The following is a 25263-nucleotide window of genomic DNA, read 5'->3' as shown; positions in this document are numbered from 1 at the left end:
CAAAACAGTTCTTTACACATTTTGAGGAGAGTTGGAGGACAGTGTGGAGAACAAGCTATTATCAAAATGAGTCTACTGCAGAAGTGAAAGTAAGTTAGGCCTGTGGAATATTAGCGCATATTAAGGATTGCATTAGGTTTGGGTAAAAACTTCGTACATTGAGGCTCCTTCCTCTTTCCATCAATGGCTTCTTTGAAGAAACCATCACCAGTAGTGCCATTAGGGACGGTTTTACTTGATAAGAAAAGAGAGTGTTAAAAAGACAACAGAGAACTAAAGTGCACATTAGCTGTGATGGAAAAAAAGGTAAGAGGCTATTACCATTAGAAGTTCTGAGCATACAAGATCAACATGCTGGTGAGCGGACACATATAAAGTAACCTGCAAGTATAGACAGATATTCTATATTTCAAATCATCTTGAAGTACATTTTCAAGCATACTAAAGCTCAAGCAAACTGCTCTGAAATGTCATGGGATTTTAGGGAAGGAAAGTAACGAACAAGTGTGGGCCGGGCCACCTCAGGACCATGCAACATGAAGAAATGCTGAAACCGAGAACAAAGACAAGGTAATTCCTCTCATTTGCCACAGGAGTTTCACTATCTCTATACATATATTCACCAAAATGACGCTTTCTTGCATGATATACGCTACTTCCACACCCTCCTTTGCCACGAGGCACCTTAACTGGTACCCGAAATCATCTCCAAATCCTTGTCCTCTTATTTATAATCAACGTCTGTAGGCCATGGTGTTTTGAGGGGATTGCTTTATCATTTCCTGAACCCCTCCTCAAGCATAATAGTTAATCCAACATTATTAACATCCACTAGAAACAAGTTTCCGGAAAAAATATTCAGAGAATGTTGAGCAGCCAGATTCCTTAACAGAAGTTTCCAAAGTCACCACACTACAGCCTGGTACTTTGTGACAGCCAGCAGAAAGGCTTGGGTAGTTCTTTCTCCATATGAAGTATACGAGTATGTAACACAACAATAACTATAAAAGAAATAATCTATTGTTGTCACATTCTGGAGCTACTGCTTGAGGCCTTCTACATGTGTGCGTTTGCTTATGCAAAAGAGGTGAACTGCTGTAGAGGTCACAGGGACAGTATGATGAGGGTGGAAGTTTAGATCTGAAGGCTCTTTCAGAACATTTCTACTTAAAGGAACACTGCTGGTAACTGTTGCTATGTGTTTACATATGCAAAACCTAAATAGTGATTATCAATGTGGAGCATGGAACAAAAAAACACAAACCCCATTACACAGAAATAGGTGTATAACAAATGGCCTCACCTGCACGCAAAATAGAGAGGCGTTGCTCCCGACACATTTGGTCTGTTGATATCTGCACCGCTGTCTAAAAGACAGAGCACCGTCTAATAAAAACAAGGAGAAGCACATTGAAATGACATTCCAGAAAAGCAAATACCAGCCCTAGGCGTTTGTCAGTCACTATGCACTTACACTATGCATACTAGGAATCAAATCAAGGTTTCAATGTTGCTTGATTCTGTCCATAAAAAAGAAATGAACACCAGTCAAATGTCAATGTGCTTTTACATTTTTTATATTTTTACAGTAACAACATTCAACTACAGAGAAGGCTAGGGAGTGCATTAAAACCAAGGAGATGCTACGACTATGGCGATTTTGGGTACCCCTAGTTCTAGATGCCTACTTCCTTCAGGTCTGCATGTATTTGCAGTATGTACCAAAAACTTGAGATATAAAAGAAAGGGTTACAATGCTGTCAGAAGTAACACAATGACAATAGGCAAGGATGTTCAACAGAGGAAGAAGAAAAACTATACGGAAGCAGGAGGTAAGTGAAAGACTATACTCATGTGATGGTACAATGATACCAGTCAAATACTCAAACATCAGCAACAAAAATGTTCAAACCAAACTGAGGTTAGAGTTGTAAAGTGTAATCCACGAGTTCACTGTGTATTGCACTAATGAGAGTGAGTTGATCTGGACAGATTCCATTCAGTAGCCCAAGAACAAGAGTTCAGAAGAGTATCTTAAGGCTATCTAGAATAAATAATCCAGGTAAAGTAATAGAGGAAGAGGTGTGGCGCCGCGGCCAGGGCGACTGACTCCGGAATCTGGGGATCACGGTTGGATCCCAGGCTCCGGTGGCAGCTCAGCCCAGCACCATGTGACTCTGGACAATAGCTTGCTTAATCTTCCCGACGGCCCCCAGCGCCTAGAGACCCTGACGGGTGATTGTGCGCTTTACAAATGTGGATTATTATTATTATTATTATTACAATTACAATTGCTTTAGAAGTATTGCTATATTTAAAACCTTTTTCATCAATGTATTTAGTCATTGCATTGATTAGCTCACCCACCGTTTTGTGACCATTTTGGCACGCCACATGCAGTGCAGTTTGCCCCATTGAATCTTCCACATCCACGTTGGTCACATGTTGCACAAGATCATGAAGCAGTTCTGTTCGCCCATTAACAGAGAGCCAGTGAATCTAAGGAAGAAAGAGAAATATAAAATGAGATGTTGGCAGAAAAGAGGTTAACATAAATGTAAATAAAATATAACCTAATCTCTATATTAAGCATTTTTGTTAATACCATACTCAAACCTGAAGAGGCAGGAGCAATCAGGAGTAATCCAGCAGTCCAAGGTGGGGTAACTTGGAAGGTGTACAGAAGAGCCTACAAATGGAGTGGTATTGCAGGAGCCTCAAATTGGATGGCATTAGTCATTTCTACTTTAAGATTAAAGACTGGGATAGAAGGTTAATGTTAATATCTTGGACCAAACCATTTTTTATAAGCATACCTAAATAAACCACATCTAGCATGATCCTGTAGTCAAGAATAATGGAGTTTGATCAGGATCTAAGAAAAATATTAGCTTGCATGGCACAAAAAAAACTCAGTGGATCATGGAGTCTGTAATGAAGCAAGATCTAAACTGCATATTCATTGAAAAAAATGTCTTTGGAATTGAAAATTCATTTTGATGGTACAGGAAGTGGAATACATATGACTGAAAAGACACAAATTCAAGCAAATATCATGAGACTTCAACATTATATCTTTTGTATAGGTCCACGATAAGTGATTGAGTGCCGGAAGAAAACGTTACTTACCTTCAGCAACGGCTTTTCTGGTGGCTACTCCATCTATGTGCAGAATACTCACCTTTTGAATATGCTCATGGTACCAGACTGGATAAGGAAACTTTGTAACAGAACTACCATGCATGTAGATAGGTGGCACTAGGAGCACATGAGTAACATCAAGGGAGGCCCATAGCACCATGTGGTGTCCTGACATCAGTTCCATTTTTTCCCAATCTCTTAGATGCAGAAGGGGGACAGCGTTAAATCAAACATGGATATGGAGTGCAACAGAACGAAGATGGAACCTTAATATTAAAAAGGAAGGTGAGTGGTATCTGTGATGAATCTCCAGGAAAAGAGAGCATACACCAGAAAGACAGTTGCTGAAGGGAAGTAACTTTTCTTCTGATTGGAACTTTTACCGGACATCTTATCACATTTTAAACAGATCCTACAGCAGTAGCCTTTTTCAAGTGATGGGTCTGAGAGAGTGGTCACACCTGAAATCCTAGAGCACAGAACAAGTGAAAGTGAAATACCATCTCACTTCTGAGTCCAAGCAGAAGAGTGCAGCAAAGTCCATATCATCACATATCAAATGTCTGCCGCAGAAACTTTGCAGCCTTCGCTCGGATTGAAAGAGTACATATTCCTCCTGGTGCTTCCTTATTAGTAAGGTCATAAAAAAATTGACGTTGAGGATGATTCAACATAGCAAAGCCCTCTTTTACATTGCCTTGCCCTTTTTGCTATCTACATATCGTTCAAATGCTGGTCATCAAACCTAAGCTCTTTTTATCAATATAATAACAACCCACCTGAGTGTCAAGACAATTAAACCGCTCCTCCTCTTTGGTGGGATGGGGAAAGTGTAGAATGTTGGTATTGTATTGGACTGCCCCATATGGAATGGGGTAACCACCTTGGGCAGGCAATTGTTTCTGTCCTCAGAATCAGCTTGCCAGCATAAAACAGGGAAGAATGGACAGAAACAGAGCTTACAGCTCACTGACATGTTGTGCTGAAGTGATGCCCACCAAAAACCCCTTTTGAAGGTCACAAGATGAAACTGTGTAGGGATTCAAATGAGACCCCATCAATAATGTCAAAAACTAATTTAGGGGCCATTGTGGATGACAAAGATTGATTGAACAGGGACACCTGTGCTTTTGAGTATTAACTCTGGCATCTAAATATGGTTTGAATCCGACCCAAAGATGTCACGCCAGTGTTGCAGATGTGGTCTAGGCTGAAGCTGGAATTCACCTCTGTGCCCGGCTTCTACAGCAAAATATGTGTGCGACTTCCTCCTGGCTCTAATCAGAATGGTCTAGGTTTTTGGGGAGTATTCCTGGGGAGGAGAGCAGGCACCGGGGCAGGTTCCAGTGTTTGCAGCACCAGTACTGGCGCTGGAGTCGGTGCCTGTGGACGAGCCTCCAGCCAGCATTTGCAGTGTGCCTGGATGATGGCCTATGGGGATTGAATGGTGTCGAGGATGAAAAACCACCAGCAGAATAGCAAACGGAGCCCTGAACAGTATGGAGCCCAAACGTGCACCAGAGGGGATCGCTGTGTTCCTGTAAAATTGCGTTCATGATGTACAGGAACTGAACAGGGTTGGCGCCCTTTCGAGCCTCCAGCCAGCATTTGCAGTGTGCCTGGATGATGGCCTATGGGGATTGAATGGTGTCGAGGATGAAAAACCACCAGCAGAATAGCAAACGGAGCCCTGAACAGTATGGAGCGCAAACGTGCACCAGAGGGGATCGCTGTGTTCCTGTAAAATTGCGTTCATGATGTACAGGAACTGAACGGGGTTGGCGCCCTTTGCCCAAAATAAATTTCTTGGTATTTAGTAGTATGTCCTTGGGTCGGCATCTGCAGTGGAACCAGTGTAGGGGTTGACAAGGGAGCTGGACAGGCACTAGAGTGGATGCCAAAGGAGTGGAATTTTAAGTGGAGGTTCCTCAGTAAAGTGATGTCCACCATCTTTATGTTCTCCACCTCCATTCCTCTTCCGAGCTAGAGGTGTAACACCTTGTGATCGACATTAAGATGAGGCATTGTTTCTTCTCTTCTTTTCTGCTTCCTCCTATTATCTTTAGAAAGTTTTGGAGGGTGGAGAAGAGCTCAACTTCGAGCCCAATATCGACCAGCATTGAGCCCAATGCTTGTCATGTGTGCAATCCATAATGAGTTTAACCTTCCGCTCCTTGATAGCTTCATTATGCATGAGGTTGCATTCATCATATTACTTCGAGTCATACTTCGGCCCTAGGCACCAAAGGTAAAGCTCACAGGAGTCAGGAATTAATATTTATCCATGGCAGGAGCAGCAAGGCTCAACCCCTAACTTCTTCAAGGGAGCCATCCCTAAAGAACTGCAGTTTATAGAAATTAGGGGAACATTTGTTTTGAAAAATGTGAACCAACTCATGCTGCGTCAAAGGGCACAGAAACAAAAGACATGGACATCAGAACATTGCGGTGGCACTATATGGCTCCAGTTAAGTCATACCTGTGTTACATCTAGTGCTGAGATGGAGCAGGGTTGAACTATTACAAAATTTCCAGATCCAGGACTGCACTTGGGAATATTCAAAAGCTGAGGAATTTACAAGTAGAGTTATCTGTGTATATATATCACCGAAGATCCTCACGTAGGCTGATCATTCATCCAGACATTAAAAAAAAAACATTAAAAAAAAAAACACATGATCGATTACATTTAAATATATAACTATGCCCATATTGTATCATTTTTCAGGCTGATGATAAATCTGGCACTATAGGGCATTAAACAAGTGTCCGGTGTCGAAGAGTTATCCACAGTGCCAGATAAACTGTTCAATAGCCTGTTGGCCTCTGTTGGCGCATAACATGAATACGTGTAACCTCAAGGTTTCCCAAATAAAGTGCCAGCCTAATTTCCTGAAACAAATCAAAATGTTTCTTTACAAGCCATAGACTTTCAGACAATTCCCTGCTCCAGTCCAGAGAAAATGGTTGTTCCATCTACTTTCCAAAGATGTTTTATTTAGCATACAGTCAATGACTGTTCTCTTAAGAGAGCATTGTGTGATAGGTTTCGCCTATGCGAATTCTATTGACTTTGTCCATGTTTTATTTTTTACATATTCGAGAGCAGTTGAGTTGCTGTGCAATCTAACTTAAAGTCAAAAAGGAAAAGCGCTATATGACACGGACAATGACAAAGCCAATTGATTTTGCATACAAGAAACGTATTGGCTTTGCCAATGCTTTTTTAGTTTAGACTGCCTGGGGCCTTTCTTCAGGTTACTCTGGCCTCGGTGTATGCTAAAGGCAGTTTAATCCTCCTTATTACCGGGGACGGTTGTGAACCGAGTGAATATTTTGACAAAAGCAACCCTTAGTTATTGCTGCCATGAAACCGCACTGGCCGCTGCAAAAACATGCATTGGCATAGCCAATAGGTCTCCCCTTTTGGACCTTATACGTGTGTAGCTATGCAGCACATTAGCCTGAGTGTTGTATCCGCCAAGGATTGAAGAACCATGCAATTACTACACAGTGTTTTTAACATCTTCATGTAAAGCAACCCAATGCCCTTGAGAAGAATCCACGCTATGTATAACTGAAAAAATACAACACTCATTTTATACATTAGTAGGGGAACAAGTGACAGAGCAGAGTACCAGTCTCTAGGCTCTACTCCAATTCCAACTGTAGAAGCCTAGAGACATTAGCAGGAGCACTATGCTCTATGCTGAGTCAATAAGTGCAAAACTGGGTGAAACATGAGCGGCATGGTTGTACGTTGCGAAAGAAACTGCAGAGCCAAGTCTAGAGGCTCAGTGGACTAAAGCATCCACTCCAGGAATCTGTTTGACCTTAAAGTCACATTTTCAAATGGCAGAAGTTCAACTCACCTTTTAATTCCTCTAGGTCTATCAAATGATATCCACTGCGTTGGACAATAATAACTATCTGTTATTCAGGGCTAGAATGCTCCATGGCGTGACTGTGCACTTTACAAAGGCACATATATTAAAGCATCATATCCACTAAAAGTAAGCACAGCTGAAGGAGTGGACACAGTTCGGGTTGCTACATTGCCAGATGGCAAAATGGAAATATTTAGATAACATGAGACCAACAGTTCACCAGTTTGTAACACAAGTTACTTGGGGGTAATTTTTGTTATAGATTTACACCCACACACTGCACAAAAATGGCGTTGGGGCAGGAGTGGGGGAGAATGTAGCAACATCGATTTTCAATACTGGAATAAGCAATGGGGGAGAATGTAGCAACATCGATTTTCAATACTGGAATAAGCACTAGTAATGCCAGCGACATAAATCCCAGGGCGACATAAACTTTGGGGTTAATCCCCCTCACCACTCGCTCAGTATATGCACTGGCAAAGGGGCGTGTCTGCGAGGGTGCGCGTGTCCAATACGAGAAGAGAGGGGCTGTGCAGAGATGGAAGCATTTTGCAAAAACAGCCATATGTGGCCAGTATGAATGATCCCGCTGCGCTGTCCCCGAAGTCCTCCCTGTTTTTTGGTGGCTTCAGCTGACAGAGACTGGTCTCCAACGACTCAAAGGATGCACAGTCCGTGACCTGCCTTCCAGGTAAGGGACAAGCAAAGTATAGTGTGCCTTTGATCTGACACTCGATCTTGCAGCAGCCCAGGTTGGAATCACTGGCCTCTGCTTCAAGGCACCTTGTGGATCCTTACAAATGCCTTGGGGTTAAAACCTGTGTCTCAAACAGATTCCAACTCTGTTTTTGTTTGCATTATTTGAATCTACCATAAAATAAAGTGTTGATGTTATTCACCAGGCACATCGCCTGAAACGAACAAACAGTCTGCCTGATCTTAGCTGACAATTGTGAGCCTTTCCCTGACCTCTCCTTTTCTAACACCACTAAAAACTGAGGTAGCATAACAAGCAACACCTGAATCTGTGCAGCTGTGCATTTATTTTCGTTGCAGACCTAAGCAGTTTAGTTACAACCATACACACTGTACCGATCTCTCATCACTTCTGAGCACTGGTAGGTTTTAGAATGTGTCTTTATACAAGACTGGCGCAACTCGGCGGCGGGCGTTTGGACAGGTCACCCGCATCTACCTCGTAAAGAAACCCGTTGACTTAATTTTATATCTGTGGACATGTTTATTTGTGCCACGGTCAGCTTTACCCAGCACAGACCCCTTTAAATACGCCGAAATAGGTTATGGGGGAGCTAGCAAATGCTCGTATGCACACTTGGTTAAACAAAAAGGTGGTTCTGTTGGGTAAGATACTTTACTTAGACAATGTTTATTAATGCAAACAAGAACAAATGCTCTCGGGTACACGTCTAGTTTGAGAAATGAATACTCAAAATACAAAGTTGTGGGATCAATAGATTATATTGTGTAAATTATAACAAAATTAATTCATTTTGTTTCTGACTTTCTTCATCCAAAGTTACCATTCAATGTATGATAAGACCGTCAGACAAAGTGCAATAATTTGACTTATAGTGAGTAGTGCTCAATGAGGGGGTGAGGGGTGTAAGGGGGTGTGAGGGTGAAGGGGGGGGTGAGGGCGTGAGGGTGAGAGGGTGTGAGGGTGAGGGGTGTAAGGGGGTGTGAGGGTGAGGGTGAAGGGGGGTGAGGGTGAGAGGGTGAGAGGGTGAGAGGGTGAGAGGGTGAGAGGGTGAGAGGGTGAGAGGGTGAGAGGGTGAGAGGGTGAGAGGGTGAGAGGGTGAGAGGGTGAGAGGGTGAGAGGGTGAGAGGGTGAGAGGGTGAGAGGGTGAGAGGGTGAGAGGGTGAGAGGGTGAGAGGGTGAGAGGGTGAGAGGGTGAGAGGGTGAGAGGGTGAGAGAGTGAGAGGGTGAGAGGGTGAGAGGGTGAGAGGGTGAGAGGGTGAGAGGATGTGAGGGGGTGTGAGGGGGTGTGAGGGGGTGTGGGGGGGTGTGGGGGGGTGTGGGGGTGGTTGTGAGGGGGTGTGGGGGGGTGTGGGGGGGGTGGGGGGTGTGAGGGGGTGTGGGGGGGGGTGGGGGGGTGTGAGGGGGTGTGGGGGTGTGTGAGGGGGTGTGGGGGTGTGAGGGTGTGTGGGGGTGTGAGGGTGTGTGGGGGTGAGGGTGAGGATGTACGAGGGTCCGAAGTAAATGGTGGCAGGGCAGACATCATAAGTGGTGGCAGGGCAGACATCATAAGACAGAGAGAAACACAAATGTTAAAATAACAGTGCTCGAAGGGGTTGTGAGAATGTGGAAATGGGATTAAAGGAGAAAGGATGAAAAGTTAAGTAGGAAAGAGGCCAGAAAGGAGACAAAAAGGAGTGGAGTGTGTGGCGGAAACAGGGAAAAGCCGAAAAGAATTAACTGCCCTGTTAGCAACTTCTATGTAGACAATACAAACGATTAAATGTAGAGATTTGCATATTTGGAGTGAGTACTGTTTCAGTGGTGCATTGAACGGATTTCCAAATATTAAATTAACCTCTCTATCGAAAACTCCTGTAACCTTTACTTGTGGCGCAATTTGATCCACTTACGATAAGGACAGGGACAAAAAAACAGCCGGCTCAAGCAGAAAGGCTTAATGCAAAGGAATATTGCAACAAAGTATCGGCATGCGAGCCAGGAAGTCTGTGGCTGAGATACAACCACTTTGTGAGGCTCAGCAGGAGCAAGTGGGAGAGGGGAGTGATATAGATCAAAGCCCCTTCCCGTGGTCAGTGGCCGCAGGCTGCCAAACAGTGAGCGCGCGCCCGTCGCACATGCACTGTGTGTAATCTGCTTTTTCGGAGCATTTCTGAAGTGCCTACATAAGCTCTCGCTTCGCGCAAGCGCATGCGCTAGCGGAGACGAGACCTAAAAAGGGGCGGGCCTCTATTAACGTGATAGCGTGGCATGAGGCATCATTCGCATTAAGATCAGAATGTAGCTAGTATGATAGTTGTAGTTCTATTTGAAATATATATGTATATAACTTAGCATGTTTCTGTGGTGAATCGATATTAGCAACGGGGCACAAAGGAGTGCTCACAGTCCACGTACATTGTAACACTCAAAGTAAAAGGGCCAGTAGCCATTGGAGATGACAAATGACGACATAGCCGTCATAAGGAGGGACTAACAAGCCTCAAATGAATCAAAAGACAGCATTTACTGAGGACAAAGACAAGTCAATGGGCAGAGAGTGGGCGGAGCTTCTACACATCTTCCACTCGGGTACTGAATACTGCATGCCTCGCAAACCAGCAGCACATGCGCGCTGCTACTATATGCTCAACCTAATAAATGGAGAAAAATTAACACAGCCATATTATGCAGTAATATGGCACCAAAGAGTAGTTTGATGCAAAGTAGCATCACCCATAAACATTATGTAACCTCTTCCCAATACACAGTTAAAGAAGAAATAACAAAAAACAGGAACAAAAATCGAACCTGTGTAATATAATCCTAACAAGTACTTTGGTCCAAATTAGCATAATATATGCATTTCAAATACCACTCAACCAGGGCACACCTGACAGTTCTTGTGGTGCCTGTTCTCCTAGCGCCAGGATGCCTGTAGGGTTACAGTGCGCTCTACAAATGATAATAATAATAATAATAATAATAATAATAATAATGTACGCTGAGGCAACACACTGGACAACATTTCCGCCATGTAATAAGTTGCTAAGTAAATTGCACATCGGTGCAGTTTAGCAGCATTTGTAATTAGCTATATAAATATAATCTGGAATAACAAAAATAAAATAGAGGAAAATAGCAGACCTTAAATATGTAATAGAGTGTTCTTGTGCAGGTAACCAACACCGTATTTCCCTCTCACACTCCCTCCAAGTTGCACTGAATTAAAATCACGAATGGTAGTGTCACTTTGAGGAGGTGAGACAGAGAGAGGTGTGTGTACTGAACACCCACTTTTCAAGTATATATCATGCAGTGGCCCTGAAATACCGTAGAAATGACACCCATCTTATTAAGGTTATAGGGCACTGGTGGACACCCAGCATGAAAACGGTAGTGACACCCGGGGGTAAACGAGGGCATTGAGCAGAGGTGCACTTTGAGGGACTTCCACCCGTTTATTTTGCTCCGAAAGTTTCATTTATGACCACAGTTCTATTAAATAAATGAAAAATAAAACGGAAAGCATGTGAAGTGTAGCATTTTGTAAACTATCAAATTGCATCCACATTTGAGTCTAATTGTGGTCTGCCTTCGAATTCTTAAGGACAGATTTATTTTTCTTGCGCTACTATGTGAATTCAGCTGACTAGCCTAGGTGGAGATTAGTTGTTTTAGAGGTTTTGTGATTGAAAAACGTATTTTTTGATTAGGCAAACTCAGAACACGTGTAGGACACACAATGAAAGTAAGAGTGGCATTGCAAGCACATGCATAGCTATACACAAAACCTGCCCGTGAGCATGCATTTATAATTCAGCATACTGATTCATTATGGACTGCTCATAATGCAAACATACGTAAGAGTTCATGATAAATGTAGATTGCAGTGGATTTCCCTACAGTAGTGCATATGCCAGGCACCATCCCAGCTCAGAACCTGGCTATATGCAAATTAGTCTGTCCCTGGCCCAGTGCATCATGGGAACAGGTGGTCTTGCACCATCAGGATTCAAGCAAGCCGGGCCGACGACAGCTGAAATGCCAGAAACCGGTCCCCGGAAGCTTGTTTCCTTCCCAGTATAAGAATTGGCTTGGTAGTTTGGTTTGCCCTGTTCCCATCATGCACTGGGACAGGAACAGACTAATTTGCATGTAGCCAGGTTCTGAGCTGGGATGGTGCAGTGAGCTAAAAAATGGTGATGGATCAAGCCCTGATCCTTGGACTGGGTAAGAGTGGTCTGCTTAATTCAGACACTCTGTTCATCACCACCCCCGTTTCTGAATCATTTTGTCCACCATAAGTGTGGAAGGGTATACTCAGATGTGAGTCCCTTGCTCATTGCACCATCAGGATTCAAGCAAGCCGGGCCGACGACGGCTGAAACGCCAGAAACCTGTCCCCGGAAGCTTGTTTCCTTCCCAGTATAAGAATTGGCTTGGTAGTTTGGTTTGCCCTGTTCCCATCATGCACTGGGACAGGTACAGACTAATTTGCATGTAGCCAGGTTCTGAGCTGGGATGGTGCAGTGAGCTAAAAAATGGTGATGGATCAAGCCCTGATCCTTGGACTGGGTAAGAGTGGTCTGCTTAATTCAGACATTCTGTTCATCACCACCCCCTTTTCTGAATAAGACCCCTGTCCACTGCACGTCTTGCCTGGCGCTTGCACTCGAGTCTGCCCAGAGGTGTGATTTCAGTCAGTGTTTTCCAAGTAGATAATTAATAGCAAGGTTTCTGAAACATTTGCAGGGTGTTTAGAGGCGATAATGTTCATGACGTGCAGGGGGCATGGCCTGGCAGAGCTGGCAAATTAATAGCAAGGTCTGCACTCTGAAACTCGGGTCCTGGCGGGGAATGAAAGGCGGATCCAGTGGATAATATTCCTGACGTGCAGGTGCGTGGCATGCCAGTGCTCACAAATGTGCATTTTAATTCACTATTTTCAAACTGCATAAGCCAGTGGCGGCTCCTCCGGTAAGGCGGAGTGTCGACCCATTGCCTTTAAGCACAGCAAAAAAAGGAACACTACAATGATAACAAGAGGTTATCATCATTTTATTCTTCTGTGCTGGGCCAGTTTTGTGAGGCGGGGCTAGGCTGCGCAGATGGAAGGGAGTGGTGGCACCCTTCTATGTGCGCATGAATGTTTGGAAGGCCAAAACATTCATGCGCACTCCGCATGTTGTCCACCCAGGCTGGGTGGAGAACATGCCCAGGCTTCCATTCCCAAACTGAGCGCTGAACCACGGCGCTCAAACCAATCACAACGCTGCATTGCAGAGGTGTGATTGGCTTAGGTGAGCCTATCCTGCTTCCTGCTCCAACAGAAGTCAGGAAGAGGACGGAAGAGTGGCGGCAGCCGGCAGGTAAGTGTTTTTTTTTTAATTTTCTCCGACCTTACCCTCCCCTGCCCACTAGTGATTCGCGGGAGCAACCACAACTGTGCATAACTATCAAATGGCATCTAAAATAGTTACGTTAGAAGCAGCAATGGGAGGAATTAGTGGGGAGACAGGGTTAAGCAGCAAGAAGAAAGGTGCTAGGAACCATAAGGGCAGATGGCGTGCTCAATTGTAAATAGAAAAACAAACTGAAGTGGATTGCTTGCTTGTTTCCCGGTGTAGTGTATGCTTCCTCAGAGTTCAAAGGCAGAGAAGGAATAAAAGGCACTCCACCGAGATAATGGCACTGGTGGAGGATCTTAACGGACATAATAACAGCACGCTGAGATCACAGAACTCGGGCAGCGCTGTAACATTAAAGCAAGGGTGTATCTCGTCTTTTTATTTTGTTTTCCAGATCCTTGCTTGAGAACTTAAAAGAATTTCAACCAAAGGGGATTACAACAGTGCCGATGGGAAACCGATAAGAGAAGTACACACGGAGGAACAGGAAATAGAATGCCTACAACCAATAGAAACGAGGAAAAGTAAAGTGACAAGCACAAGGGCCAATAAGAAGTGAAGGTGGGATGCAAGTCCTGTTTAATATATATTTAATACAACAATTTTCACAAGCGCTGCAGGTGAAACCTAAAAAAGGATCGGATATGGTTGTTTATTCCTAGCTAAGGGAAGTAAGAAATTGTATGAGTTTGTTGATCTTGAGGGAAAAAACATGTTTTCTTGCTCTAGAAATATCTTTTTTAGGTGCTGCACCATAAACTCAATGCACTCCGGTCCTTCAACCCCTCTACAATCCTGAATCACTTTAATTTAGACTGTAGTCTTCCACATTTTAAGTTGAGTGTTGTTCAGAGGAGGATTTGTAGCTTCTTTTAAAACTTGGTGGCAACATTTTTATTTAATTTGGATTAGTCTTTAAGAAGGATCTGTCGTTCCTCTAACATATCTTTATTGAAACAAGATATGATTTTTGGTGGCCCAAGTCTATCAGCTATTTGTAAGAGGGCTAACATGTTCTTGTCGTTCAATCAGAGAGTAATTCTCTGTTGGCGTTCGGCTTTGTTGCCTACCTCAATCTCATTCAAAAGCTTGAAGGAAACTGAAGTACATATATCGGCCTACTGTTAGACCAAAGACAAAGGGAGAGCGAATCATGAAGTTAGTTGTGCAGCTATTGTCTACTGCTGTCCAGGAAATGATCATAATCTACCACAGACAGCCAACCATCCTAATTTATTTATGCAATATTATATAGCCCAAGCTTTACCCAAAGTTGTCATTGCGATATACAATAAAACCAGTTACATTACAAAAGGACTTTAGAGTACATGAATTACATAATAAATACAAAACAGTTAAACTCTAAACTCACATAAGAATAAGTACATACGTTTACTACAGATACTAGTGGTTAGAGTTACATTTATACAAGTTACAAATTCACTCAAGCTAACATTTTAGGGAAAGTTGACATCTTGACTGATTAAAGTTGTAAAAGGTAAAGGTTTGGTCTCATTCCTATTGCCCTTCTTTGCTACTAAGCAGGAGGGCGGGCCACCGTTCCCTCAGAACGGGGAGACCTCGAGGATGTTTCATTATGAGGGCAGAGTGCCTCACTATTGAAGAAGGCGTGTAGAATAGGGTCAGTGGTCAAAACCTGGAAGACCGTTACATGCTGAAAGTCAGTGGCGTCTCTACTTAGCTCCACATATTATCCATAAGGTATTGTCAGCCTTTGGCAGAGAATTTGAACGCGGACCCACCTAATCAAATGAGTTAAAAGGAAGGCAGCTAAGAGAGTGCACAGTAAGATTAGAGGTGGTAAAATAGACTGGTGTCATAATATAAAATGTATGAGTAAACCCAAGTTCACTCGAGTATCTAGGTGCTGAATAACAGATGTTTATTGTTAGCCAACTCAATGCAACTCATTTTATTGACCTGAGAATGATGAAATGCTGAGTAGACCCGCCTGGATTTGAACCTGTGACCTTGAGGTCAAACGCAAGTCCTAAAGTGCAGCCGCAGTCCGTGCAGGTAACAGCTGTGAGGGGTGGGGCTGGGTAAGGGAGGATTTCGAGGGACGATGCTTAGGGAAAATTAATTAATTAATTTCCCCTCTGCATCGTCACTTGAAATCCCCCTTTACCCGGCACCACCACTGTTACCTGCACGGACCGCGGCTGCTAAAGTGGACGTAACAGTTCACTAAGCCACCAAACCCGGCATGGCACATGGCTGTCCACAACACGAAGGGCTTTTTCTGGAATTGCTGGATTTGATGCTTAAGTTGTATTATAGCCTTTTAGTTAGGTCACACCGAAGTGGAAAATTAAATCAAACGTAGCTATGGATATCCTAGATTAAATTGTGTCTGTTAATACTCCAATTATATCATCATATTCAGGCACCATGTTACGATTAAAACTGGGCAGTGTAGCCACGACTTATCCCACCCCCTTCCTCACTGAAGTACTGCAGTCACTAACCAACCCTTATTGGAGCCACTCACATGCACAAATAGGCTCAATGGACTCTATATTGCTGCAGCAACAAGGGTCAGTACTGGTGTCGTTCCACGTCTGTCACCTAACTACCAGCCAGGAGTGGAGTAAGTATTAGGCAGAAATGTTCTGCTGGCTGCCACCTGTGTGTGGTAGTTCTGCCCCAGATGGCTCAGAACAGGAAGTTGCCTCAGGAACGGAGGCATTGCTGACTGATGGGCTGTTACTATTTTAGGCTGGTTCCTCTACAATTACCTATTTGATTAACAATAAAAGACTTATTCAGAGGCCTGATGAAATTGTTCTACTGTACGGAGCGCTACATGAGCAGGAACAGAAACAGGTAGGTCAGTTGAACTGTAAGGTGCGGAAGAGCACTATCCTTCCTCAGCTTAAGGCTGTACACCGCCAAGGATGCTTTCTATGTTTAGTGTGCTTGTTACAACTTAAACCAGCAGCAGGGCCTGTTCGAGAGTCCTTGCCTGGTAAAAGCCTGACGACTCTTCTCTGCCCATAATTGTGACCCCGTTTACTTTCGACACCTTGGGATTTTGGGCTCTGTCAGCAGGTGTGTTTCTGTATTGAACTGGTCCAATTTGACTGTAGGCGGGCTTTCTATCATCGACAGCTCAAAACAGCCAGGTCCTTTGGAGGGTGAGTCTTGTTGTGACACTGCCCAAATATTCATTAGGACTCCAGTGTAGTGATTACAGTGAGGTGAAGGAATAAATAAAGAGTAAAGCGATATCTGAGCACCTCATTCAGCAACCAGCATAATCAAATGCATAATGTCATGACTACAAGAAACATTTCTACCTCTACAACTCCTCCATTTATTTCATGTTCTATTGTATTCTAGGGGTACATAGAGTACCCGAAAAGTGACAGGGGTTATACCCGTATTTGGCTGCAGAACCAGCAGGAGAGCGATTAGAGACGCATATCTTGCATCCCAAGCAGAGAGGTTAGATAACAATGTCCTTTCAGTGCCTTTCTCCTTGTAATCCCATTTAAAAACAATATCAATGTCTAAACAATATCCCAGTCTAACAGTGGGCAGGTATGGAACACATGATCAGTACCTGGTTTACAGTTATTTCAATATCAAATTGTGTGGAATTAGATTTACCAACTGAACGTCTTCAAATTGTATTACATTCTGTGAACTCTGTCTTCCTTTTACCTCTATTATGGACTAAGCTCTGATTATTGCTTCATTCTGTCTGCCCCTCTGTATATGCACACAGAAATGTTCTTTTGTGAAGATTTGTAAAATACGTTGAGAAAGGGCCTATCTGTCCCCCCCCTCCCCCAGTAGTGGATCCTTGCTATAGTGAAGAGTGGATTGGAGAGACTGAGCAGCCATCTAACTGACTGTTTCACAGTCAAAGCAGAGTCTTTAATATGTTGAATCTGCTGACTTGCTCCCAGAGAGTGAGTGGCATATCTATTGTGTGCATATCAGCCATGTGTGTGATCCTGAAGGCACAGGATCCATTGAAAGCAAGAGCTATATCCCCTTGACATGACCAAGGAGCTGGATTAGGAGGTCTGAACTATATAAAGAGCATGTAGTCACTGCAAAGAATATGTTGCATAGAGCTCTGAATTCACTGAAACAAGTTCTAAAGATTTCTTTATCAGGCGTGTGTCCACTGCAAGCACTGATGTCAGCAAACCAAGAATGGGACAAGAATATCTCACCAGCCTCAGTGCCTTGTGCTAACAATCTTCCCCAGCCTCAGTGTCTTGTACTAACAATCTTGGCGTGCCGACAATCTCTGAAGAATTTTCACCTCAGTTTCCTTTAAATGGCTCAGTAAATAGTTAGGAAATTTGTTATGCAACATTTTTTCTTTTTAATGGTTGCTTTTAGACAAAGTATGTATCCCTTCTCAATAATACAGGATAAAGTACTATCAAAACCACATAATGCTTAATGTGCTATTCACATAAAACCTTGGTTTGAAAATTTAGATTTTTAACTTTTAATGTTGATACTATTTGGATTGTAGTTCTCAAACCCGCACATCTTAAAAGAGTTAGTCTATGACCCTGAACTGTGCTACTTAATGAGGAGTCAGAGGTTTCTCTTTTGGGGAATGTATTTTTCTTGTCTGAAGATCATCTAAATAGGTTGGAATAAAAGCTCTGTCACAATACAAAGCAATGTCTATGAACACGGTTCATCTGTCTACCTATTGGTTTCTTTACAAAGATACTATGCATAAATCTGTATTTCACTCAGACATCCACACAAGACATTGAACACTGGTATTTTCAGTGAATAAGTGTGAATTAGGGAGAGCTAAGGAAATAAGGGTTCATAATAAAACCTAGATCCTGTGTACATTTCAATTTTCATTTTATGTGTTTTATTGATACAACTGTGCCTCCCTGAGTTATGAGAGAAGAGAACACATGCTCAACAATATGCATTACGATCATCTTGACTTTTCACTCCTCATGCATGAAGAGCACTAATATTTTACCACTCCTGTCATATCCAAGCAAACAGTCTTGCTTAGCCAGTTTTTCATTTCTGAATACATGTTCTGCTCCAGAAAATTTTCTGAGCCACTGATATGAGGTGGAATTTGAAAGTTAGGCTTTACCCAAGAGGTTAATTGGGGAAAAAAATACAGTTTATCAAATCAAGGTAATACAAGCAACAGACCACAGGTGCGAAGAAACAACTGAGCTGTTTTAACAAGGCAAAACATATTATTGGAGCATGGAAAGAGAAACTATGTTTTATAATGATGCCCTGACTTGTGCTTGCTGTACTTTATGTCCTGAAAAAAGTGTCACAAACAGTAAAGAAAAATTGGAAATAAAACATTGGTTAAACAAAAATAATAAGTTGATTGTGTATATGATCTTATCGTTAAATTTGGATTTACACTATAATAATTGGAACAAAAAGAGAATCTTTTGAGAATACTTACAGCTGTGAGTCCCTCATTATTGCAAATGTTTACATCTGCGTTGTACTCCAGCAATTTGCTCATGCATTTTTTCTGCCTATAAAAGGGATTAAACATATCGATCAAATGCATCTTAGTATGGTGCAAATAACTTGTGGAACAAAACAATTTGTCTCAATGAAAATGCTTTAACTGGCAAGATTGTTAATCAACAGGGGTTTATCATCACATAAGATATTGTTATGCAACAAAGAATAATAGCACATGCTCATTCCAGTTTCTTCATACATGTAGCACACCTCAGCAGTGCCAAACAGGTCTAAAAATTGTAGTTAGTGAAATATTTAAGAGCATGTATCAAAACATATTTGATAGGTTTAAGGCCTCATTACGAGTAACATTTTAATACAACCATGGAAGTGGATAGGGGGGGGGGGCTTTGAGGGAGGTCCATGGGAATATAGCGGGATTCACTCAGAAATAAGGAATTGCCAGGGGATTTGGGGGAATATCAAACTAGATTTGCATCAGAAGACATTGGATCCACCAATCGCATGATTCCCATGAGGGAGATAAAAGCAGTTACCAGCCCAATCAGAATTAACTAAGAACTCAGAATGAGGCCCTAAGGATTGGCAAGAGTTACAACTGCTAAACAAAGAACTATGTGAAAGAATAGTTCAGTCCTATAACTGTATTAGGAAAAGTAGTATCTAACGAAAAATGTAAAATACAAAACTCAATAAAGATATCCCTCTCGTCTAATCTCTTCTCTTGCTGCGGGAGTGATGAAAAAACTCAAATAGAAGGAGCCCAAGAGACACCAGTATCTGCGACCACAGCATGCATTATAAACTCTTTTAGATTATAGCAATGAGATGCAACTGATAATCCTTCCAACAGACAGAGGAAAAGTAATTCTCCAACTAGGTAAATCACGAAATTAGCAACAATGGCAATTGAACTTCACATTGGTTAAATGAATACATCATATTTCTTACCCATTTCTAGCTGCCAGGTGAAGAGGCGTGCATCCAGAAATATCTTGATAATTTGGATTTGCCCCCCTCTTTAACAGTAAAATCAAACATTCTACAGACCCACAGCTGAAAACACAAAAGAAGAGAATATAAGCATCACAGCTTGCAAGACAAAACAGAGAAGCAGGTCTGTTTTAATAAGACCCTTGGAAACAAAATGTCAGAATAATGTGAAAATTAAGACGGGTTCTAAAAATTACTCAGTTAGAGAAAGATACCAGTGTCCTAACAATTATGAAAAACTAAATTTTTTAAGGGCTTTAATCTATGTGATATGGTTGAATCTTTGAAAGAGAGAAAGCTTGATGTAAAATATTAATGCGTTGACAAATATAACTATGTGGAACAAACATCACCTGTAGAAATATGTAGAAAAGAATTATAACGATTAGGATGCTATGTTAACCTTTAGCCAGGTATGGACTATATGCTCTATCATTCACGTCACAATAAGACTGTCTATCAGTAAACAAATGTTCACCTCCACCTCAAATCTGAGATACCGTTTCAAGAGCCACATTTGCCAAAATCCACCAATACTGCACCAGGACTCTGGCTCATAATCACGTACTCATAGCACGAGGCCATGATTCGGGTGCGGTGCAGGCTGATGCAAGATCAACACCGGTCGTGGGGCACAGCCAGCAACCGCCAATGGAAGAGTACTGTCAGTGACGGATTAAACACGTACTGCTGGCATAAGAAGCCCAAAACAAGCCGGGTCTACACATCAGACAGAAGGACAACAGCTAACACCGACTCAAGCCACTCTTAGCAGAGTACTATGCCACAACACCCTAATGTTTAAAACAATGAGTTGCATGCGTCAGTAACGTGAATCGGAATGCTGGGTAAATGTAGCCAGAGTGAGCGCAATGAGTGCAGCTGAGCCAGCCCCCAAGCAGTGAGCAGCAAGGACCGGTCTGCCAGCTTTGCTCGGTCAGACAGTGCCAATTAATATACTGCAAAAACAACAAGTGATGGACTGAATGTGGATCAATGTCACACACTCCCCCAGTCAAAAGATCTGGGCCCAAATCCATCGTTTTTTTGCACTCCACACCACCCTGGGTTAGACAATGGCGATATGCAAATCAGCTCTGACCCTGTTGCCCCATGGGAACAGTCCAGTCCGAACTACAAAAGCCATGTCCTTCCCAGAACGGAATCTAGCATCCGAGGACCGGACCGGTTTCGAGGTAACACCTCTCATCAGCCCGGCTAGCTTGACTCCAAGTGGTGTGGAGTGCCTGGGACCCACGTCTGGGCATCCCCAGCGCACTTAGGGCGGCAATTGCAAAAACAACAAGTGATGGACTGAATGTGGATCAATGTCACACACTCCCCCAGTCAAAAGATCTGGGCCCAAATCCATCGTTTTTTTGCACTCCACACCACCCTGGGTTGGACAATGGCGATATGCAAATCAGCTCTGACCCTGTTGCCCCATGGGAACAGTCCAGTCCGAACTACAAAAGCCATGTCCTTCCCAGAACGGAATCTAGCATCCGAGGACCGGACCGGTTTCGAGGTAACACCTCTCATCAGCCCGGCTAGCTTGACTCCAAGTGGTGTGGAGTGCCTGGGACCCACGTCTGGGCATCCCCAGCGCACTTAGGGCGGCAATTGCAAAAACAACAAGTGATGGACTGAATGTGGATCAATGTCACACACTCCCCCAGTCAAAAGATCTGGGCCCAAATCCATCGTTTTTTTGCACTCCACACCACCCTGGGTTAGACAATGGCGATATGCAAATCAGCTCTGACCCTGTTGCCCCATGGGAACAGTCCAGTCCGAACTACAAAAGCCATGTCCTTCCCAGAACGGAATCTAGCATCCGAGGACCGGACCGGTTTCGAGGTAACACCTCTCATCAGCCCGGCTAGCTTGACTCCAAGTGGTGTGGAGTGCCTGGGACCCACGTCTGGGCATCCCCAGCGCACTTAGGGCGGCAATTGCAAAAACAACAAGTGATGGACTGAATGTGGATCAATGTCACACACTCCCCCAGTCAAAAGATCTGGGCCCAAATCCATCGTTTTTTTGCACTCCACACCACCCTGGGTTAGACAATGGCGATATGCAAATCAGCTCTGACCCTGTTGCCCCATGGGAACAGTCCAGTCTGAACTACAAAAGCCATGTCCTTCCCAGAACGGAATCTAGCATCCGAGGACCGGACCGGTTTCGAGGTAACACCTCTCATCAGCCCGGCTAGCTTGACTCCAAGTGGTGTGGAGTGCCTGGGACCCACGTCTGGGCATCCCCAGCGCACTTAGGGCGGCAATTGCAAAAACAACAAGTGATGGACTGAATGTGGATCAATGTCACACACTCCCCCAGTCAAAAGATCTGGGCCCAAATCCATCGTTTTTTTGCACTCCACACCACCCTGGGTTAGACAATGGCGATATGCAAATCAGCTCTGACCCTGTTGCCCCATGGGAACAGTCCAGTCCGAACTACAAAAGCCATGTCCTTCCCAGAACGGAATCTAGCATCCGAGGACCGGACCGGTTTCGAGGTAACACCTCTCATCAGCCCGGCTAGCTTGACTCCAAGTGGTGTGGAGTGCCTGGGACCCACGTCTGGGCATCCCCAGCGCACTTAGGGCGGCAATTGCAAAAACAACAAGTGATGGACTGAATGTGGATCAATGTCACACACTCCCCCAGTCAAAAGATCTGGGCCCAAATCCATCGTTTTTTTGCACTCCACACCACCCTGGGTTAGACAATGGCGATATGCAAATCAGCTCTGACCCTGTTGCCCCATGGAAACAGTCCAGTCCGTAGTACAAAAGCCATGTCCTTCCCAGAACGGAATCTAGCATCCGAGGACCGGACCGGTTTCGAGGTAACACCTCTCATCAGCCCGGCTAGCTTGACTCCAAGTGGTGTGGAGTGCCTGGGACCCACGTCTGGGCATCCCCAGCGCACTTAGGGCGGCAATTGCAAAAACAACAAGTGATGGACTGAATGTGGATCAATGTCACACACTCCCCCAGTCAAAAGATCTGGGCCCAAATCCATCGTTTTTTTGCACTCCACACCACCCTGGGTTAGACAATGGCGATATGCAAATCAGCTCTGACCCTGTTGCCCCATGGGAACAGTCCAGTCCGAACTACAAAAGCCATGTCCTTCCCAGAACGGAATCTAGCATCCGAGGACCGGACCGGTTTCGAGGTAACACCTCTCATCAGCCCGGCTAGCTTGACTCCAAGTGGTGTGGAGTGCCTGGGACCCACGTCTGGGCATCCCCAGCGCACTTAGGGCGGCAATTGCAAAAACAACAAGTGATGGACTGAATGTGGATCAATGTCACACACTCCCCCAGTCAAAAGATCTGGGCCCAAATCCATCGTTTTTTTGCACTCCACACCACCCTGGGTTAGACAATGGTGATATGCAAATCAGCTCTGACCCTGTTGCCCCATGGGAACAGTCCAGTCCGTAGTACAAAAGCCATGTCCTTCCCAGAACGGAATCTAGCATCCGAGGACCGGACCGGTTTCGAGGTAACACCTCTCATCAGCCCGGCTAGCTTGACTCCAAGTGGTGTGGAGTGCCTGGGACCCACGTCTGGGCATCCCCAGCGCACTTAGGGCGGCAATTGCAAAAACAACAAGTGATGGACTGAATGTGGATCAATGTCACACACTCCCCCAGTCAAAAGATCTGGGCCCAAATCCATCGTTTTTTTGCACTCCACACCACCCTGGGTTAGACAATGGCGATATGCAAATCAGCTCTGACCCTGTTGCCCCATGGGAACAGTCCAGTCCGAACTACAAAAGCCATGTCCTTCCCAGAACGGAATCTAGCATCCGAGGACCGGACCGGTTTCGAGGTAACACCTCTCATCAGCCCGGCTAGCTTGACTCCAAGTGGTGTGGAGTGCCTGGGACCCACGTCTGGGCATCCCCAGCGCACTTAGGGCGGCAATTGCAAAAACAACAAGTGATGGACTGAATGTGGATCAATGTCACACACTCCCCCAGTCAAAAGATCTGGGCCCAAATCCATCGTTTTTTTGCACTCCACACCACCCTGGGTTAGACAATGGCGATATGCAAATCAGCTCTGACCCTGTTGCCCCATGGGAACAGTCCAGTCCGAACTACAAAAGCCATGTCCTTCCCAGAACGGAATCTAGCATCCGAGGACCGGACCGGTTTCGAGGTAACACCTCTCATCAGCCCGGCTAGCTTGACTCCAAGTGGTGTGGAGTGCCTGGGACCCACGTCTGGGCATCCCCAGCGCACTTAGGGCGGCAATTGCAAAAACAACAAGTGATGGACTGAATGTGGATCAATGTCACACACTCCCCCAGTCAAAAGATCTGGGCCCAAATCCATCGTTTTTTTGCACTCCACACCACCCTGGGTTAGACAATGGCGATATGCAAATCAGCTCTGACCCTGTTGCCCCATGGGAACAGTCCAGTCCGAACTACAAAAGCCATGTCCTTCCCAGAACGGAATCTAGCATCCGAGGACCGGACCGGTTTCGAGGTAACACCTCTCATCAGCCCGGCTAGCTTGACTCCAAGTGGTGTGGAGTGCCTGGGACCCACGTCTGGGCATCCCCAGCGCACTTAGGGCGGCAATTGCAAAAACAACAAGTGATGGACTGAATGTGGATCAATGTCACACACTCCCCCAGTCAAAAGATCTGGGCCCAAATCCATCGTTTTTTTGCACTCCACACCACCCTGGGTTAGACAATGGCGATATGCAAATCAGCTCTGACCCTGTTGCCCCATGGGAACAGTCCAGTCCGAACTACAAAAGCCATGTCCTTCCCAGAACGGAATCTAGCATCCGAGGACCGGACCGGTTTCGAGGTAACACCTCTCATCAGCCCGGCTAGCTTGACTCCAAGTGGTGTGGAGTGCCTGGGACCCACGTCTGGGCATCCCCAGCGCACTTAGGGCGGCAATTGCAAAAACAACAAGTGATGGACTGAATGTGGATCAATGTCACACACTCCCCCAGTCAAAAGATCTGGGCCCAAATCCATCGTTTTTTTGCACTCCACACCACCCTGGGTTAGACAATGGCGATATGCAAATCAGCTCTGACCCTGTTGCCCCATGGGAACAGTCCAGTCCGAACTACAAAAGCCATGTCCTTCCCAGAACGGAATCTAGCATCCGAGGACCGGACCGGTTTCGAGGTAACACCTCTCATCAGCCCGGCTAGCTTGACTCCAAGTGGTGTGGAGTGCCTGGGACCCACGTCTGGGCATCCCCAGCGCACTTAGGGCGGCAATTGCAAAAACAACAAGTGATGGACTGAATGTGGATCAATGTCACACACTCCCCCAGTCAAAAGATCTGGGCCCAAATCCATCGTTTTTTTGCACTCCACACCACCCTGGGTTAGACAATGGCGATATGCAAATCAGCTCTGACCCTGTTGCCCCATGGGAACAGTCCAGTCCGAACTACAAAAGCCATGTCCTTCCCAGAACGGAATCTAGCATCCGAGGACCGGACCGGTTTCGAGGTAACACCTCTCATCAGCCCGGCTAGCTTGACTCCAAGTGGTGTGGAGTGCCTGGGACCCACGTCTGGGCATCCCCAGCGCACTTAGGGCGGCAATTGCAAAAACAACAAGTGATGGACTGAATGTGGATCAATGTCA

General features: G+C 44.7%; 1 protein-coding gene across 2 annotated transcripts in view; it reads right to left on the bottom strand.

Moving 5' to 3' along the window:
- Positions 1–25263, bottom strand: part of HACE1 (HECT domain and ankyrin repeat containing E3 ubiquitin protein ligase 1) — a 285154-nt gene that overhangs the window by 222287 nt on the left and 37604 nt on the right. For both annotated transcript variants that reach the window (XM_086926665.1, XM_086926666.1), the window contains exons 4-7: positions 19572–19676; positions 18592–18667; positions 2368–2499; positions 1304–1386 (exon numbers count right to left, since the gene is read on the bottom strand). In XM_086926665.1, the coding sequence (XP_086782791.1) occupies positions 1304–1386; positions 2368–2499; positions 18592–18667; positions 19572–19676 (396 nt within the window). The remainder of the gene's footprint in view (positions 1–1303; positions 1387–2367; positions 2500–18591; positions 18668–19571; positions 19677–25263) is intronic.

Source organism: Lissotriton vulgaris, chromosome 6, assembly GCF_964263255.1.
Source record: "Lissotriton vulgaris chromosome 6, aLisVul1.2, whole genome shotgun sequence".
Taxonomy (NCBI): domain Eukaryota; kingdom Metazoa; phylum Chordata; class Amphibia; order Caudata; family Salamandridae; genus Lissotriton; species Lissotriton vulgaris.
This window is presented reverse-complemented; position numbering and strand designations above follow the sequence as displayed.